The sequence below is a fragment of the Megascapheus bottae genome, chromosome 5 (assembly GCF_031878675.1).
Source record: "Megascapheus bottae isolate mThoBot1 chromosome 5, mThoBot2.hap1, whole genome shotgun sequence".
Classification (NCBI taxonomy): domain Eukaryota; kingdom Metazoa; phylum Chordata; class Mammalia; order Rodentia; family Geomyidae; genus Megascapheus; species Megascapheus bottae.
The window spans coordinates 30,908,964-30,930,071 of NC_143513.1; the positions used below are offsets into that span (position 1 = coordinate 30,908,964).

Consider the following 21,108-nt stretch of genomic DNA (forward strand, 5'->3'; position numbering starts at 1 on the left):
AACCCAGGGCTTCATGCATGCTAGGCAGGCATTCTATCACTTCAGCCCGAGGCCCCTAGGACTTCATTCTTATTGATAGCTTCATCATACAATATTTTTTCCTCTTATCTGCAAAAGTATTCAAAAGTTACATTTTGGGATGAATTACAAAAGCTAGCTTTTCTAGCCCAGCTATTTCCTCCCAAGCTTTCTCTTCTCTTCTTTTCCCAACCTCATCTTACATAGCAAATCTTGGTCTTTGACTATTTGAATACCTCTACTATTTATGCCCAATGATAAGACTTTAGGGATTTTTTTCATTCCTTCATTACCGATTACTTCAAATACTTCTTTTATGTACACAGTTGTAAATAAATTCTAAACTTCATTGTATTTCTAAATTACAAGAGTATTCCTTGTAACGAAACCGAATAGTACTATGCTCCTCTTTCTTCTTTTTCTATCTTCAAAATACTGACATTTGGGGCTGGAAATTTATACTTTGTCTCTGATCACACAAACATATACAGTATTGTTCTCACACACATACATACACATACACATACACAAACCACATGTATTCTATACAAATTTCTCTCCTCATAATCCTGTCAGTAGTTGAATTCTGTTGCTCTCATATGTAAGCCCTCTGCCAATCCCACTAGGATTTGAAAAGTTATATTTTAAAAGATCTCAGTAAGATTTATATTCATTCATTCACTCATTCAAGTATTTCCTAAGCATTTACAATATGCCATATGCTATTTGAGTCCTTGAAGACTCAATGGAGAACAAAATACAAGAATCCTGCTCACAAGCAATTTGTATTTTGATGGAGAAGAATGGGCCATGAAAATAAGGAATAATTTCACATTTTTGGTTTTAGAATATTTAACACAAATATCAGTAGATTTGATATGAAATACAGATGAGAGTATAGATTTTAAGCATTTTCAGGAATTTTGGGGAAAAGAATGTGTGTCAAGATACAGCAAGAAATAAACTGACCAAAAATCCTTATTATAACATAATGGGAAGAAGAAAATGCAAAGTAAGCAAGTAAAATTGTAGAGCTAGAGTCCAAATTGTGGCCTAAAGGCAAAACTGGCTGACTGCCTATCGTAAACACAATTTCACTGGAACATAGCCACATACTTTTATCTCTGTGTTTTATATGGCTGCCTTACAAAGCAGAACTGAGCAATTGAGACAGACATTTTCTTGTAAATCAAGGCTGAAGTATTTTCAGTGTAACTTTTTTCAGAAATTATCTGTAACCATTGGCTAATACATACGTTATTGTGAATATATGTAGAAAAACAGGGATACATACAATTTCTCATCTCTTAATCCCTATTCTCCATTCACAACTCAGTTTTCAGTTTCCACAGGAATTCAGGATTGGGGGTGAGAAGTAAAGGAAGAGGTGAAAATAATTGGCTGGCTGGTAATTTATTTTTCAGGACAATAACTATGCTGCTTTATTCTATGTACTTTAATTTCAATCATTTTGAACTTGTTCTTCACAAAAAACCTAATTCTCTAAGTGAAAGAAAAATGTTGCAGTTGCATGTATTTGACAGAAGGGAGAACTTTAAACCACCAAATTTAACATAAAAGGTTTTACATCCCCTGCTGTGGTATTTGAAGATGAGGACTGAATAAGGAGGTATGTAGCCAAAATCAAAGTCTGCCTGTTCCACATTTGGTTTAATCTGCTTGTTTGGTTTTTTTTTTTTTTCAGAGAAAGAGAGAGAGAGAGAGAGAGAGAGAGAGAGAGAGAGAGAGAGAGAGAGAGAGAGAGAGCACACTTTCAGAGATCTCTGCAGTGCCTGACTGCCTTAAAAAGCTTCCAGAGGCCGGGAGTTTGGCCTAGTGGTTAAAGTGCTTGCCTAGCATGCATGAAGACCCGGGTTCGATTCCTCGGTTCCACATACATAGAAAAAAGCCGGAAGTGGTGCTGAGGCTCAAGTGGTAGAGCTCTAGCCTTGAGAAAGTCCAAGGAGAGAGTTCATGCCCTGAGCTCAAGCCCAGGACTGGCAAAAAAAAAAAAAAAAGCTTCCAGAGTGGAAATAGCAGAAACCACTTACAGCAAGTTGGGCTAAAACTGCACAGCTCTTCTTTCTAGCTGAGTGGGTCTCAGCAGCTATTTAACTTCTCTGGGATTGGGATCACTCAGTTGTAAAAGTTGGAATAATAGTGTCTTTCCCAAAAGTGTGTTAGGAGTATTGGCTAAGACAAAGGTCTCGTGGGGCTGATTCATTCCCCTAAGGAGGCATGTAGAAGTGAATGAAGAGTAAGTTTTGGTTGTCACCACTGGGAGGGTTGGTTGCTTCTAGAATCTAATGGGTAGACTCCCCAGATGCTGTTCAACATCCTACCATTCCCAAGATAAACCCTCATAACAAAGAATTATTCATCCAAGAATGCCAATGGTGTCTGACTGAGAAATCTACATACAAGGTGTTATAAAATAAAAGTGCTTAGCACATTCTTAGACACAGAGTGGACACTCCTTATGACGGTTTAATCAGCCATCCCCCTTTAACTCATTAAAGCTACTCAGTCAGCAAACTATCATGGACAATGCTGGGCATATTTATTCATCCACTGAACAAATATGTATTGAGAACCTATCCCAATTACTGTGGAAATGTCTATCTTGGCTCACAAAATGTACACAATGAAACAGACATTAAGCTTCAGAAATATAGACACTATGACACCACATAAGATATCAATTGTATAAAAAGACTTTTTTTTTTTAGAAACTTGATTTCTTCCGGAAAATAAAGAAAATAGTTGAGATAAACTTCAAAATAACTATTAGTCTTAAAGTAAAGGAATACATTTTTGGAATTAGGTGATCAGGATGTGCTGTGTTGGGAAGATGCAATAGGACAAAATGTATAAAGATACATTCTTAACTCATGCCAACAAAATGTGCAAGGCTTGGATGGTCATATCTAAAGCGTCTCTCTCACTTCTTCCTCAAAAGTGAATGTAGGAGATACACCAAACAGTAAGAAGAAGAATATATGGTGTACTTTCCCGGCATGGAAAAAGAAAGGAAAAGTTACCAAAAGTGGTTTCATTTAATACATTTGTTCTTCAGGGAGGCAGAATGAAGAGGATAGCCTCTGATAATTATCCAAGGTTCAGGAGCCTCTTACTTGGTATAAGATCTAGGACAAAATATTTTTAGGCAGGAAGGACAGTAGTAATTATGCCTCTGGCATTTAGTCATTTATTATGTCTTAATAGTTTTTTTTGTCAGTCCTGGGGCTTGAACTCAGGGCCTGGGTACTATTCCTGAGCTCTTCAGCTCAAGGCTCTACCACTTGAGCCATAGTGCTACTTCTGGTGTTCTGGTGGTTAATTGGAAATAAGAGTCTCAAGGACTTTTGTGCTCAGGCTGGCTTTGAACTGTGATCCTGAGATCTCCGCCTCCTAAGTAGCTAGGATTATAGGCATGAGGCACCAGGGCCTGGCTTGTTTTATATTTTTAAATCACATGTGTCCTTCTTTCAGTCCTTTGGTCAGAAGTCAAAATTATTTACCTTGCATTTTTTACAACAGAGACCATCACTGCATTGGGAGTCTTGGGTCAACGTACATTTCTTACAACACTCTGCTCCTTCAAGAATGCATTCCTAAATAATACAAACATTCACAAGATGTCAAAGAATGAACAGTCATCATTTTTCTGAAAATACCAGGATATTTTCTGAAAGTACATATACAAACTCACAAAAATACTCTTCCATCCACAAATCCTATAAAATTTCCAGGTATGACTCTTACTCTGTATGTATATATCATTGTGTCAACCTGGAGTGATACTAAGTTACCTTAAAAAAATGTCTTCAAAACTACCCGAGACTTACTGCAGGGGTCCCACAGTCACATTCCTCTCCCGCTTCAATGAAGCCATTTCCACATTCAGGAGGGTCAAGAAGCTGTGGAAGGAAAACCAAAAAAGATCTAAAATGGAAAACACAATCGCAAAGGTTTTTGATGCTCCTATGGCGCCATACCTGTTTCCTTCACTTATAAACGAGAAAGCAAATACAAGTACCTACTTACGCTTGCTTTTACCTTCCATATACATATATATGCTTGCCTGGATTTACATATTCAACATATATAACAAGTTGGGTCTAATAAAGGTTGTCAAATAAAAATATATAATAATATTGCCACTAAGGAATGAGGCAATAATCAGGAAAGCAATTCCTTTCACAATAGCCTCAAACAAAATAAAGTACCTAGGAATTAGCTTAACTAAGAATGTAAAGGACCTTTTTGATGAAAACTTTAAAACCCTAAAAAAGGAAATTAAAGCAGAACTAAGGAAATGGAAAAACCTCCCATGCTCCTGGATTGGAAGAATCAACATTGTGAAAATGACAATCTTGCCAAGGACTATCTACAAATTCAACACCATACCCATCAATATCCCAATGGCATTCTTTAAAGAAATAGAAGAGGCAATTCAAAATTTCATATGGAATAATAAAAGACCCCGTATAGCAAAAACACTTCTTAGCAGAAAGAACAGTGCTGGAGGAATTTCAATACCAAACTTTAGACTCTATTACAGGGCTATAATTATCAAAACAGCTTGGTACTGGCACAAGAACAGGCCTGAAGACCAATGGAATAGAACTGAGGACCCAGATATTAAACCACAGACTTATGGCCACCTAATCTTTGACAAGGGAGCCAAAAAAATAGAATGGAAGAAAGCCTCTTCAACAAGTTGTGCTGACAGAACTGGTTAAGCACCTGCAGAAAAGTAAAGTTGGATCCTTCTTTGTCACCTTGCACTAGAATTAACTCCAAATGGATCAAAGACCTGGAGGTAAAAGCTGACACACTGAAAACTTTACAGGAAGGAATAGGAGATACACTAGGCCTCCTTGGCACAGGTCGAAACTTTCTTAATAAGGACCAAGAATCACAACAAATCAGAGAAAGGCTGGATAAGTGGGACTGCATTAAACTGCGAAGCTTCTGTATGGCAAAGGACATAGCTAGTAAATTAATTAGGAAGCCTACAGAATGGGAGAAGATCTTCACCAACCACACAACGGACAAAGGCCTCATATCTAAAATATATCAACAACTCAAAAAATTGAATCACTCCAAAACTAATCTCCAAAGTAACAACCATCCCATTAAAAAATGGGCCAAAGATTAAAGAGAGTCTTCTCTGAAGAAGAAATAAAAATGGCCTATAGACACATGAAGAAATGCTCAACATCTCTGGTCATAAAAGAAATGCAGATCAAAACAACTCTAAGATTCCACCTCACTCCAGTTAGAATGGCCAGGATCAGGAAAACGAATAATAACAGATGCTGGAGGGGATGTGGCCAGGAGGGATCACTACTACACTGTTGGTGGGAGTGCAAACTCGTTCAAGTACTATGGAAAGCAGTATGGCAGTGCCTCAAAAGGCTAAACATAGAACTCCCCTATGACCCAGCAATTCCACTACTTGGCATTTACCCAACCATCCAGAAACAAGGACATACTAAATCCCCTAGCACAACAATGTTCATTGCAGCATTATTCACCATAGCAAAGATATGGAACCATCCTAGATGTTCCTCAGTTGATGAGTGGATCAACAAGTTGTGGTATTTGTACACAATGGAATTCTATGCTGCTGTCAGAAAAAACGACATCGCCTCATTTGTAAGGAAATGGAAAGACTTAGAAAAAATCATACTAAGTGAAGTAAGCCAGACTCAAAGGAACTTAGGCTCAATGGTTTCCCTCATTTGTCATAATCAGTAGAAACCTTGGGCTCTACTAGCAGAGATCTGCAATAGAGCAAAACCTTAATACATAAGGCCATATAGTACGAAGCTAATTGAAAAGACCTCCAGGATACTGAAACAAAAGCCATATAACGAATGATTGTTGTCCTTAATGTACTATGTTATCTCTCATCTCCTTTGCTGTCCCTTGAGTATCTCATATTGTTACAGTTCCTCACTTTGTTATCTGATATATTGAATTTATTTGTATTTGGTTATTTGAAATTTGATAAGGAAGGGGGGAAAACCAAGATGGGGGAGGAGGGGCGGTAAGGTGGAGGGTAAAGGGTACCAAGACATGTGAAAGGGTATCAATGTATGTGAATTAATGTAACTTCTATATGGCAAATATCATGTAACCCTTTTATTAATTACAATAAAAAATATTAAAAAAATAATATTGCCACTAAATAAAGCCATAAAATTCCATGTCAGTCAGAAAACAAGAGATGTTTTTATAATTTAAAAATTTTAATATTTTTATTGTATTTAATAGAGGGGTTACAGTTATATCCACAAGTAATGTGTGTGCATTACTTCACACATATTGATACCCCCTGTCATGTTTTTCTCCCCATTTCCCTCCCTCCACCCCCTCCCTTAGAAAACAAGAGATTTGAAGTCCAAAATGTTTAGGTTAAAAGGCCTTGTATATGTGTAGTTTTTGGCTCAACTGACAGGAGTAAATTAAAATAAAATCTTGATACAACGAACTGTAATATTCAGAAATTTTACTTTTTTTTCAACATTTCTAAAATTTGATCTCAAGAATTCAAACTTTTTCTGCTGATACTGTACCACCATGCCTCCAGAAAAAAAAATTGCTTGTTATTTTAGAGATGGAGTCCCATGTACTGTTTTCTGCCAGACTGACTCTGAACTGCACTTCTCTGTATCTCAGCCTCCTGAGTAGCTAGGATACAGAGGTGAACTATTGGTGCCTGGTAAGACTTTACTATCTTAAACAAGAATAATAGTATTAGCTGTCTACCTAACTAATTAGCTATCTAAAATTGTTGTGAGAATCAAGTTTGCACATCTGTGAAAAGCCCTTTATTAACCAATCTTCTTCCTAAAATTATAGTTTTTATGAATATTACAATGACTAAAATATTTACTGTTCATTTATTATATGGTATACCTCTTACTATTAATACAGCTTTGCAGAGAAATGAAATAATTTGTCCTTTTGGCCTTTTCAAGAGTACATTTTTTTCTTTTTTTATTAAAGAATTTATTAACATTGATCTGATTTGATTTGATTTTAGTTTTAATTTTTTTCCAGTTGTGGGGCTTGAACTCAGGGCCTGAGCACGTTCCTTGGACTTTTTTCAAGGCTAGAGCTCTACCACTTGAGCCACAGCACCACTTCCAGCTTTTTTCTATGTATGTGGTGTCAAGGAATCGAACCTGGGTCTTCGTACATGCTAGACAATCACTCTACCACTAGACCAAACTCCCAGCCCCTTAACATTGATTTTTACATCATATTTCAAATGACGTATTTAACAAACAAGTATTCAAGAAGGGAATCTCTATATACAATCACTGGCACTTAGATTTTAGAACATAATCAAAATTAGGCTGAGGGTTTGTATGTCATAGATACATATTAATTTATATAATAAAACATGTTTATAGAGTCATAGATTTTTATGTCTATGTAGTTGTGTTTATATTTCCAATACCATGTCCATAGCATTGGGTATGCAAATATTGAGTCCTTGTTCCAAGAGTACATTTTTAAGTTTTACTTTATTTTGCAACTCATCATAAATTTTAGCATCTATTGAAAATAACGTCCATATGATAAAACAATAGTAAACAATTTCTATAAGCTGAAAGTTAGCCAGTTTTCAGATTACAGAATGGTAAATTATGCACATCTATAAATAAAGAAACCCATACCCCCATACACACTTTTCTAACTAGAAGAATATATATAAATCAACAACAAAACTAAATATGCATTTCTATCTGCTATTGCCATCAGAACAGCTCAAGTGCTCCATGCTAATGCTGGCTTTGAAAATGTGAATAGTTAGCATAACTATAACAAGCATGTTCAATGGAAAGGTCCAGGGGGGTGGAATTGTTTTTCATAATGCTGCAGAAAGAAGAATGATTAAGAACTCTTGGGTATATTTATTACCTTAGAAGGTTTGTTGAACAGACAGGCACCACCCCCGCTATTGAGGAAGTCATGGTACTCTTCGATGTTACACTGGGTGAACTTTTTCGGAAGATAATACCTGAGGGAGACCAGAAAATCCATATGTGTATACAATGTTTGCTTATATTTATGTGTCTTAAAATTGATCATTGTTCAAGCTAAACAGTTTTCTTTAAAATGAAAAATGAAATCCACCTAGGTAGAATGTTCACATTCAGCCTATAAGAGAGCTATTCAGTTAGTACATTTATTTGTGGATTAGGAGTTGTTTATTATTTGCATATACATCCAAAAGAAACATGTGCAAGTGGAACAGTACCTACAATTTAAATCTAAGAATTAGAAATTTATTATTTTGTAATGGTTCCTAAATATTAAAACTAGGTTGCAAACCAAAGAGCATTTTGGATGTAACATTCCAAATAAAACTCTTCCTCATCCTCCTCCTTCTCCCCCTGACTTTTTGTTACTAACTTGTGGGACTTGAACTTGAGAACTAGGTATCGTCCCTGAGCTAAATTTGCTCAAGGCTAGCACTCTACAATGTTAAGCCACAGCTTAACTTCTGGGTTTTGAGTGGTAAACCGGAAATAAGAGTCTTGAGGACTTTCCTGCCTATGTTGGCTTAGAACCTCAATCCTCAGATCTCAGCCTCCTGAAAAGTAGGATTACAGGCTCATAAGCCACTAGCACCCAGCTGCAAAGCTTAATCTTAATTAGAAATTTTTCTTCATATATTACTTCCTTTTTTCTCTTCAATGCCTAACACCCAGCTGTTATTCTTATCACCTTGTCTAATTCACCCATATCCTTGCAAGATAGTCAATACAAAGAGAGATCTCATCAAAGTCCCCATTTATCCTTTTAGTCATACTTGAGTTAGCTTTCTACAAAAGCTAGTACAAAAGCACTAGCTCACAGTGCAGAACCTTTTGAAGTCAAAGTCTAGGATGACTTAGCTCTGCAACAACATAGTAGGAGGTCACAACTTCATTTCCCTCTAGACCAAATGTATTGGTGGAGCTCAGTCTATTTACACCACTCACTGCTAGAAAAAACGTTCCTCTAAAGGAAATCCTTTTTTTCCAGTTTAATTTAGTTTATTTATTTATTTTATTGTTGGGATAATGTATAGAGGGCTTACAATTACATTCATCAGGTAGTAGTGCATTAGTTCACACACATTGAGAAGTAATGAACCTACTTGTGTTTTTATCCCTATTTTCTTCCACCACCTATCCTAAACACCTTGTTTCCCCCTTCCCTTTCCTATTTCAAATAAACAAATAAACATATATATAATATATCAGGTAACAAAGTCAGATACAGTAACAATACAAGATTAATCATAAGGACAAGAAAAAGAGAAGAGAAAAAACATAGTACATGAAGAACAACAATCACACAATATAAAGCTCTTGTTTCCATATCCTAGAGATCCTTTCATTTAGTCTCATCCTATATGATATGACCTTATGTATCTAGGTTTTGAGCGATTGTAATTCTCTGCTAGGAGAGTTCTAGATGTGTACTAATTATGACAAATGAGGGAAATCATTGAGCCTATGTTCCTTTGGGTCTGGCTTACTTCACTTAATATGATTTTTTTCAAGTCTTAAAGAAATTTATTTTTATATACACATATAAATTATTTGTCTTAGTTTTACTTTTTAAAGTCATACTTCAATTCCTATAGCTGAATTCCTGTAATGCCTATAACACATTGTAAGTAAAACATAAATTATCAAGAATAGCTCTGTTCTCATTGTATTTCTAGCCTAGATTCAAGACTGAAAACTTTCTGAGGTTAAGTAACTTAACACCGTATGTCACAGGCTGTTTTGTGAAGTATTTTTATATGTAGGGCCATTAAGAGTATTTACTTCTGATTGTTCTTATGTGTGAGGCTATGGAAATGTCATAGGTAAACTGAGTGATTATTTTTTGAGTAGAGATGCTCACCCAGTATCTCCCATTATGCATCCTGACCAGGTGTCTTCACATTTACACTCACCTACAAGAGAACAAAACAACTTTTTATGCAGTGTATAAACAACAAAAATGTACCCTGACCTTACACAGTGATGGAATTTTTACCTAAACTTCACTTGCTTTTCAATGGCCATATTTTTGAACAGTGTACTTAAAAATGGCTCAAATGAAAGAGTCAATCAAATGCCAAAGACATGGTACAGGATCTCAATTTCCTAAGATTGGGAGAATGATTCTAGTTCCTTGCCTATTTTAAAAAGCTTTTTTTTTTTTTTAGTAGAGGGCAGTATGTACATTAGTTCAGCACAAGGGCCTCAAAACCAGGAAGAGTTGGATTTGCCACTTCATATATGTGTATATCTTGGCGATATTACTCTTTTGAAGATCATATCACTTCATCTGTAAATAGAGCTAAAACTGGGGATATTTTCTATAATTATCTTGAGAATTAGGTGAGTAACTACAGATAACAGGATATTTAGTCACATATCACAAGTAATGATTACTTGTGATAATAACTAAGTGATTATCATTGTTATTATACCTGACCTCATTTATAAGATGTATTACTAGGATAATAAATATGGCTATAATAAAATTGTTACTCTAAATACATAGTATTGGACATCTCACGGTGAAGTAATTTCATCTACTTAGGAAAGAGGCATTCTTACACATGCTATACCTACCTAGCATGTTCAGCTTCATCATGCTTTTATTAATGCCTTCATCAGGACTGATCCTGTCAAGGAGAGTCTTTCTGTGCATACTTATATCTTTCTAATAAACCACAATTAAGCACTGTGTGGAAGCTACACACCTAGGATATTTCAAATTCCCCAGATGAGATTATTTTTTACCCCTTCTTATGTTAAATTCAGCTCTGAATCTAAGAGTGACTTTAAGCTTTTACTATATAGACAGAAACGTTTGAAAGCAGCCTTGTTTACCTTCTATTATCACCTCCAGTCTCCTAATAAAACAATTGAATCACAGAATCTCATTGTACAAAATATATAACCAGTAGTCTACTTTAAATACAACTAAACCACACTCATACTAAAACTTACCACTTGCTAATTTTCTTTTGTCTGAGATAATACCAATGTTATGGGCTAATGACTGGGCAAGCGTAACTGCCATTAAATCGGTTTTTCCAAACTGAAAAACAAAAAATGAAAATAACATATACATAAGTGAAATTCATTCAAGATGAACCATAGAAGAACGTCACAATAGAATTGAAAAGAAGTAATTTCTAATCAATTTTTTTCAACAGAGGCTAAACTCCTTAGAGCATGTTCATTTGGGAAAAAGTAATAAGAAATGAATCCAGGTTGTTTGGGTCTTACAAAAAAGACTAAGTGCCACAAAAATAACAAATTTTTGAGCTTTGAAACATAAATATAATTTCTAAATTTTACTAGGAAACATTGCTAAAGAACTTAGCACTCATTTACCATTATACCAGAGTTTTGAATAATACAAAATTTAAAAACATCTGTAGAAATCATTTGAATATGTTTTGCTTTATGTGTTCAAGCGCTCTTCTGAAACACAAATAGAAAACAGAAAACAGTAGTGGTATGGAACAATAGAAATTTAAAATAAAACCAAGGATTTTTTTTTCAATATGCAAGCTTCTAAAGATTTAAGTATACTTATTTTGAAATATCCTTCAAGTTCAGTGTATTAGGGGTAAAGAGAACTTTTGGGAGAGCTATACTTATTTTCCCAACTTTGTCAAAGACTGAGAAAAGAAAAGATTCAACTGGCTTGCTAGTCCAAAATTCAGTGCTTCTCAACAATGTTCATTGCAGCACTATTACCATAGCAAAGATATGGAACCAACCTAGATGTCCCTCAGTTGATGAGTGGATCAACAAGATGTGGTATTTGTACACAATGGAATTCTATGCTGCTGTCAGAAAGAATGACATTGCCCCATTTGTTAGACTTGGAAAAGATCATATTAAGTGAAGTAAGCCAGACTCAAAGGAACTTAGGCTCAATGGTTTCCCTCATTTGTCATAATCAGTAGAAACCTTGGGCTCTCCTAGCAGAGATTTACAATAGAGCAAAACTTAGATACATAAGGCCATATAGTATGACACTAAATGAAAGGACCTCCAGGATATAGAAACAAAAGCCATATAATGAGTGATTGTTGTCCTCAATGTACTATATTATCTCTCATATTGTTACAGTATCTCACTTTGTTACCTGATATATTGGATATATTTGTATTTGGTTATTTGAAATTGGATAGGGAACGGGGGAAAACAAGATGAGGGGTGGGGATGGGGGGGGAGGGAAATGGGGACCAAGACATGTGAAAGGGTATCAATGTATGGGAATTAATGCACCATCTATCTGGCAAATATCATGTAACCCTTCTATTAATTACAATAAAAAATATATGAAAAAAATTCAGTTCTTCTGAGAATTAAGCAAATCTCTGTAAAATCATTCAGTCATTAATAGGGCTTTATATTCAATGAAAGTTAAGGTAAAGATCATATATAAACTGCTTAGTCTACATATCAGTCTAAGTAGAACATGAGAAAGTTTTATCTTCTGTTACCTCCCTATTCTACTCTGGTCATGTACAGTAACCATATTGATTGTAAATAAGAGAGTCTAACTTTTGAAATCTGTGTACTACTAAGAAATTATCTTTGAAATATTAGGAAAACATTTTCAGCCATCATACCACTTTGTATTGTACAGATGTTCACACCTACTTCATTCACGCCTCCTCCTTTCAGCAACGAGCAAATCCCACCAATATAAGCTGCCCCGCTCCGGCTACTCTCAAATTGACTTCCCCTTTTAGAAAAGGAAATGAAAAATGCTTACTGATTAGAGCTCAACCATCCAAGCATGTCTCATTATTAATTTACCACATCGATTTTTCTCAGTGCACATAAGATTTCTATAGATGCATATTCCCCAGGTAATGTGAAAACTGTTTACATGCCTAGAGAAAATGATTTCTGAGGGATATTTCCTTACAGAATCAATAACTATCTAAATTGAAGTATGCTGATTTTTTGTAATTGCAGATATAGTGCACTGCAAGAACACAAAATCACTTCTGCAATGCTTCTACCAATAATACATCATTTCGCTCTCATAATGGGAAACCATCATATGTGCCCATGAGAAGTCCATGAAATAGCTGTTCTATTCTTTTGAAAAGCATTAAGGTGAAGAAGATTTTTCAGCTTAAAGACTAAAGGGGTAGGGTGGGGGAAGAGTGACCACTTTATAATACTTGAGCAACTTTTCTCTAAATTTTAAATTATAAAAAAATTAAAAGTTACCCCTACTCTATGAATTCTACTTTCCAATTATAATTAACTGCAATAGCTCTTAAGTTTGAGTGATAAGTTTTAATAAATGTTAGCATATATATTTTGCTAGCATAAATATTTTGCTATATATTAAATATAACATACAGTGCCATGAAAATCGAAATGGCAAGAGTGATCAAAAACCAAAACATAAACTTTATAAATTTAGTTCTCACCTTAGAAATCAAAAGACAACATCAACATTTAAAAGGCAGAAATTTGGGCCGGGAGTTTACCCTAGTGGTAGAGTGCTTGCCTACCGTGCACAAAGACCCCTGTTCAATTCCTCGGTACCACATACATAGAAAGAAGCCGGAAGTGGTGCTGAGGCTCTAGAGCCGGAGCTCTAGGTGCTTAACTGGTTATTTGAAATTGGATAGGGAAGGAAGGAAATCAAGATAAGCGGGAGGGGGGGAAGGTGGGGAGGGAAATGGGGACCATGTCATGAGAAAGGGTATCAATGCTTGTGAAGTTATGCACCTTCTATCTGGTGAATATAATGTAACCCTTCTATTAATTACAATAAAAATATTTTTAAAAAGAAGTAATGTACCCACTACCTGATGAATGTAACTGTAACCCCTCTATGTTACCCCAGTAATAAAATTCAATTAAAAATAAAAGAAAAAAAAAGTCCAAGAACAGTGCTCAGGCCCTGAGCTCAAGCCCAGGACTGGCAAAAAAAAAATGCAGAAATTTAAAGACTATGAATTCATCACTTGCTAGGGATAGTAACAGTGTGAACAGTAGTTTTACTAAGTATTTGTTCTGATTAAGTCTCTTTAAAAATTCAATGAAACAAATATTCAATGATAAAAATAACAAAATTAATTCACTTAACTTTACACTACAATTTCAATCTACACTTTAAAATTTTAAGACTTCTTCCAAATACACTGCTATCTCAAAAATTAATTGTATTATGTAGTACTTCTCAGTCATAAATAACAGAACATCCAACAAGGAGCTACAACAACAAAAAAGGTAGTAAATCATTACAAAATAAGTTACGTACGAAAAAAGATGAACTGCATCACTTTTCTCTTTGATAAAATCTCTCCTGTATTTCATAAACTCACGTAGGGTGATCAATGGGTTTTCAGATATGGCAAACTTGTTGTCAGCTGCCCAGGTTTCCATGGCAACCAATACAATCCTGGTCTTAAGTTGGTCTTTATATATCTGATATATTAACAAAATGAACACACAAGCTGTACATGTGGTAAAATCAAACAGTTTACCAATCATACTACAAAGCTAGTTTCATAGAAATGCTGTGGGTTGCTGCTTTTAAGAGACTGTTATTCTAATTTACATGCATTTTCCTTAAAGAATACAGAATCAAATTATATACTGAGCAATACTCAAAGAAAATTTAAAAACCAAAGATTCCTTTTAGGTACATGCTAAGGGTCCCCTGGGACTCCTCCCCTCCCTTCCAATTTTTTTTTTTGTCCCCTGAGCAAAATAGCTAATTTGTGCTTGAGGTTTTTCTCTAACAAAAATAAAGTAGAACAAAGAAGACTCCAAGGCAAGGATTGCTGCTATACATGTAGCCTGACTGGCTTCATTAAACTTCGGGGAAGGCCCTGGAATGGCTTTTGAGCAGGGAAGAAGTAGAAAGAAGCACAGTGGGTTATTTAATGGTCTCATTGCTGCAGCAGGTACACAACTGCCTGACAGTTCTCCGTCCCTTTTTAGAATTATACTGAACATCTTTACTAGGGGCTATGAATAACCTTTGTCTTTCATAGGAAAAGGAAGGAATACAGGCAGATATGTGAGTAAACTTTAACAATTGCTTCTTCCCTCACAGAGACCAAAGTGAAGTCTATGGCAAGCTCACGAGGAACTTCTGCCTTGGCTGAAGTGAGAATTAGAGCAATGAAAAATAATGAACCATATTGCCCGTTCTATTAGTAATTCAGAGATTAAAAACCTAAAGCAAAATTAAAGCAGGTTGATACTTACCAAATCTGCCATGTTCACCACAGATTTTGCATAGGTATTGGTATGTACAATGGAAAGTCGATGTTTTTTAAACTGAAAGAAAAAGAAAACCAGTAAAGGACTTTCAATATTATCAGGAAATGACTATCTCAGCCAAGGAAATGGAGAAAGATGCCCTAAGGCTTTCTGAAAAAAGTTAGAATTGGAATCTACCTTTATGGGCGGCCCAAGATAAATGGTCTTGTAACCTTGAGCCTCATTTAACTCATTTGTGGAATTAGGAACAAAACCAAACAAGTGAAAAAACAAATAAACCCTTACTCTAAGAGGTTTGGGTGTTGTACAAACGAGGCACTTAATTCAGACATTAGAACATCTTTCCAAAAAAGTAAATGAAAAGAAACTTTGTCAAGACATCGGTGGAAGATGGCGGCAGCTCAGTGTGAGACTTACTGAGCTCCTGAGCTCCCGCCAAGATTCAAGTTCTGGCAATGTAGGGGACAGTTCTTTACCAGAAATTGATGCTAAGTAAGCTTTAGCACCACAGAGGTCTCAGGCAGAGAGGAAAAAGGCAGAATACCCGTGCGAGAAGACAGCGTGGAGCCCCGCCAGCCACAGAGCAGACAGCGCTTCACGGCAGCGCAGAGCTGCCTGCTGCAGACAGAGCCACACAGAGCCTGGGCGAGCCCAGAACCAACACCCGGCCGAGCACGGACCTGCCAGCTTCACGGAACCAGAGAATCCAGCAATTTGTAAGTACCTCAGAGAAATTTCCACTTCTGCCCCCAGAACGACATTGGGAGGGAGCCCCTCCCCCACAAGCTGAAAGCAGTGCTATCTTGACTGCTGGTAAAGACCCAGGCCAAAGCAATTGGAACCTGAGAGGTGGTGCTGGAAACGCCATCATTCTAACTGGCAAAGGATTTCCCAGAGATCCCTTAGCCAGAAATCCCGGACCAGCGCTGCTGAAGTCCGTCCCCTGCCCTGGCCACAGACCTGGTAAACAAAGCTGCCTGTGGATCTTTCAGCTTTGTTTTACCAATCAGGCAATCTGATCCAAAAAACCGCAAAGCCAAATCACAAGAGAAAAAGACTTTGTGAAGTATTTGGATTCCGAATTTAGTGGAGACACAAGCTTCCTATCCTGCCCCTCCACCCTGCAAAAAAAAAAAAAAAAAAACCACAAAAAAACAAAAAAACAAAAAACTGAAGAATACCCTTTTTTTTTTTAATTTATTTTTTATTTTTTTGTTCTTCTACCCCTTTTCATTTGCATTTTTAGGTGTTTTAGGTGCCATTTTACCTACACCTTTTTTTCTAATGTTATGATTCATTCCTTTTGTTTTCTCCTCTCTTTTCCCTCATTCCTCTGTCACTGCGGTCCTTCCTAGAAACACAGTGACAGTTCTGGGTACAGTGTGAATAAAAATGATATCTATATTGATACAGTCACCTGCTTTTTAAACTCCTGGTTTTCAACCCTACTATCTCTTGGGTGAGAACTCACAATAATGAGGAATCTCCCCCCACCTTTTGTGTGTGTGTGTGTGTGTGTGTGTGTGTGTGTGTGTGTGTGCACTAGAATTAACTCCAAATGGGTCAAAGACCTGTAGGTAAAAGCAGATACACTGAAAACTTTACAAGAAGGAATAGGGGATACACTAGGTCTCCTTGGCACAGATCGAAACTTTCTTAATAAGGACCAAGAATCACAACAAATCAGAGAAAGGCTGCATAAGTGGGACTGCATTAAACTGCAGAGCTTTTGTATGGCAAAGGACATAGCTAGTTAATTAATTAGGAAGCCTACAGAATGGAAGAAGATCTTCACCTACCAGACAATGGACAAAGGCCTCATATCTAAAATAAATTAACAGCTCAAAAAATTGAATCACTCCAAAACTAATCTCCAAAGAAACAACCATCCCATTAAAAGATGGGCCAAAGACTTAAAGAGAGTCTTCACTGAAGAAGAAACAAAAATGGCCTATAGACATATGAAGAAATGCTCAACATCTCTGGCCATCAAAGAAATGCAGATCAAAAGAACTCTAAGATTCCACCTCACTCCAGTTAGAATGGCCAGGATCAAGAAAGCTAATAATAACAGATGCTGGAGGAAATGTGACCAGGAGGGATCACTACTACACTGTTGGTGGGAGTGTAAACTTGTTCAACCACTATGGAAAGCAGTATGGCAGTTCCTCAAAAGACTAAACATAGAGCTCCCCCATGACCCAACAATTCCTCTACTAGGCATTTACCCAATTGTCCAAAAACAAGGACATACTAAAGCCACTAGCACAAAGATGTTCATTGCAGCACTATTTACCATAGCAAAGATATGGAACCAACCCAGATGTCCCTCTGTTGATGAGTGGATCAACAAGATGTGGTATTTGTACACAATGGAATTCTATGCTGCTGTCAGAAAGAATGACATTGCCCCATTTGTAAGGAAATGGAAAGACTTAGAAAAAATCCTATTAAGTGAAGTAAGCCAGACTCAAAGGAACATAGGCCCAAGTCTCCCTCATTTGTCATAATCAGTAGAACACTTGGGCTCTCCTAGCAGAGATTTGCAATAGAGCAAAACCGAGATACCTAAGGCCATATAGTATGACCCTAAATGAAAGGACCTCTAGGATATAGAAACAAAAGCCATATAATGAGGGATTGTTGTCCTTAATGCACTATGTTATCTCTCATCTCTTTTGCTGTCCCTTGGTTATCTCATATTGTTACAGTATCTCACTTTGTTATCTGATATATTGGATATATTTGTATGTGGTTATTTGAAATTGGATAGGGAAGGGGGGAAAACAAGATGAGGGGTGGGGGGGGAGCGAAATGGGGACCAATACATGTGAAAGGGTATCAATGTATGTGAATTAATGCACCTTCTATCTGGCGAATATAATGTAACCCTTCTATTAATTACAATAAAAGATATATGATAAAAAAAGTAAAAAAAAGAAACTTTGTGTTCTATCTCTTTCTGTTTTTTATAATTATTCAAAATAATAAAACATATGCAAATGTCTGAATTTCAAGACAGACAAATCTATATGTCAAATATGAACACAGCTAAATGTGTAAGAATTTAAAAGTTCTATATATCAGACTTTTCAGTGAGAAGAAAGCCTGATTTTTGCCTTCTTTTAAAGGTAGTCAGGCATGATGCCACAAGTCTGTAATTCTAGCACTCAGAAAATTGAGGCAGATGAATTATAAGCGTGCAGCCAAGCTGGGCTACATGGAGACACCTTGTCTCACACATAAAAGTAGCTTCACATGGTACAAATGTTAACCATGTGCATTTCCTTTTACCAGAAGCCTGATTTCTCCCTATCATTTTACATCTGGTTCAAGTCACTAATCGTATCAGTATAGAGATGTATATAGAATACTTGGCTTCAGGGCATTAATTTGTATAATTTTTAAAATTAAGTAAAAAAAATCTACTCTGAGGAGCTTGTAGGGAAATTATGATTAAGATATTCAAAATACATATTGTTATAGTTTATTTTGTTTTATAAAACTCCTAGGGAACAATAACATCCATTGTAATCAAATAGGAAGAAAGATAAGAGTCCTAGCATTAATCCTAACCTTTAATCCTAATTGCATTATTATTATTATTATTACCATTATTAGGACTAATAAAAAGATTAACATTATAATTTATCATAGATAAAATAACATATTTGCCTCTAAACAAATCATTCAAGTAAACTAAAATGCACTTGAAACTGAAGTTAAGTAAAATTCAGCAAGGTGTATCACTGGACATTTTTGTCTCATGGAACAATAAGCATTACAGTTCATTGCTACATTATGAATATAATCATGCTGATTACAACATGTTCATTAATTGAGTATGTATGTTATATATGGAAATAATTCCATAATAACTAATAATAAGAAAGAAGCTTTGTTAACTTCTTATCCTATCATTTTTTACTGCTTGGTAGATAAGCATTTCTGTATGGTTTTGCTTTTATGAGAATTAAGCCATACACTGAACAATATACTGTCATATAATTGGTGTCCTCCCACTTCTCAATATGAAATGGAAATTTCTACTTTTCTGAAACCCTATCATTTAGTAAGAGAAAGTTCAAATATTTGTAATTGTACTAGTCAAGCAAATTCATTTAGCATTATGACCCAGAATTGTTGGCTCATGCCTGTAATTTTAGATACTTAGAAGGATGAGATCTGAAGACCATGGTTCTAAGATAGCTCAGACTCTTTTTTTTTTCTATTGAATTGGAGGTATGGTTCAACTGGTTGAGCCTTAGCTTAGAGCAAATTAAACTAAGTGAGACTGAGGCCCTGAAAATGCACTAGAAGCATGCTATCTTCTTCCTCCTAATGTGTATTTCCTACGTGTGAGTTGTTCCTGTTTAGCCAAATATTGATTAAACAAATACTTTCTCCAGGTCAAAACTTTTATTTCTTCTAAACTTACTTTCTCACCTGCAAGTTATTTTTATTTTATTATTATCATTTTTTTTGTGGGTCATGGGGTTTGAACTTGGTCTGCGCGCTGTCCCTGAGCTCTTTAGCTCAAGGCTACCACCCTACCCTTGGGCCAAGCCCCACTTCCTGTTTTCTAGAGATTAACTGGGCTGGCTTTGAACCTTGATCCTCACAGCCTCCTGAGTAGCTAGGATTACAGGTGTGAGCCACTGCGCCCGGCTGTAATTTTTATTTTTTAAGACAGAAAATCTTACCATGAGATGATCATTTACAATCATCAGCTCAATGTATTTGGTTTCCTCTTCTACATTACGAGGGTATCGAAGAAGCTACAATGTAGTAAATGAAAAACATTTAAATAAATCCTTGAAAACTTATGAAAAACAAAAAAATATATAACAAGAGTTCCTTCTTCAAATTTACTTAATTTGTTTTGGAGTGCATAATAAATTTACATAGTTCAAAAAGTAACAAAGTTTTCAAAAAAGTAGAATTAGAATGACTCTTCCTCCCACCTCTGTTCCACATTTACCCAGTATCCACTCCTTATTCAAATTACTAGCTTCTTCCAAAACTGCTTTGCAAATAAAATTAAACATGAATATATGCTTTGTTTCATACTTGCACTTGTTGCATTGTTATATTACTTAACAGAATACTAGGGAAACTGTAAACCATAACACATAAAGAATGTTCTTCTCAATTCAATTGAATCCCAGCACTCTTTCTGAGAATGGGGTAACATTTTTAGTCTATAATCAGGAAATCTGGGAATGAAACTTTCCCTTTCCACTAGTATAATTCAAGGGACTCCCAAAATGATACTAAGGTTTTGTCAGGCTAGCTCCGGGAGCTTCCCAGCACTCTTGGGATATCTATTGCAGCTTGTTTCTGTTCAACAGTACATTTTTCGCCTGACCAGTGAATGGTACAGGCAAGAGCCCCCAAAGCAGCCATTCCCACAGCAGTTAGTCTGCAACACAGTCAGTAACAAGAGCTGTAACACTTTTTCTTTTTGTCATGGCTCAATAAACTTTTTTCCAGTACATCTTTTTATTAACTTTCTCAAGGACCAATTGGTGATGAGGGCAAACAAGGATTTCTAAATCAATATATGTATGAATCCTTTGAGTGTTACATTTAAACTACAAAATAAGCTGAACCAGATTTTTGTCTCCTGCTAAATATATTCCTAAGCTTAAAAAAAATCTCTTAAAATGTTAAACTGATAGAGACTAACAGAGTATATTCCTGACAATAAAAACCAAAAAGTAACATTAGCCTGTATCAAATGACAAGTAACTTAAAAAAAAGTGGTATTAGAACAATGAGATTTACTTTGTGA

The 21,108-nt window shown here is 35.9% G+C and overlaps 1 protein-coding gene across 1 annotated transcript in view; it reads right to left on the reverse strand.

The window, feature by feature from the left end:
* The window catches only part of Adam22 (ADAM metallopeptidase domain 22), a 178,577-nt gene that overhangs the window by 35,442 nt on the left and 122,027 nt on the right, over window positions 1-21,108 (reverse strand). Inside the window, exons 8-16 of the mRNA XM_090332220.1 lie at window positions 20,018-20,092; window positions 15,300-15,371; window positions 14,344-14,510; window positions 12,717-12,801; window positions 11,043-11,133; window positions 9,943-9,994; window positions 7,960-8,059; window positions 3,867-3,938; window positions 3,540-3,632 (exon numbers count right to left, since the gene is read on the reverse strand). Coding sequence (XP_090188346.1) covers window positions 3,540-3,632; window positions 3,867-3,938; window positions 7,960-8,059; window positions 9,943-9,994; window positions 11,043-11,133; window positions 12,717-12,801; window positions 14,344-14,510; window positions 15,300-15,371; window positions 20,018-20,092 — 807 coding nt within the window. The remainder of the gene's footprint in view (window positions 1-3,539; window positions 3,633-3,866; window positions 3,939-7,959; window positions 8,060-9,942; window positions 9,995-11,042; window positions 11,134-12,716; window positions 12,802-14,343; window positions 14,511-15,299; window positions 15,372-20,017; window positions 20,093-21,108) is intronic.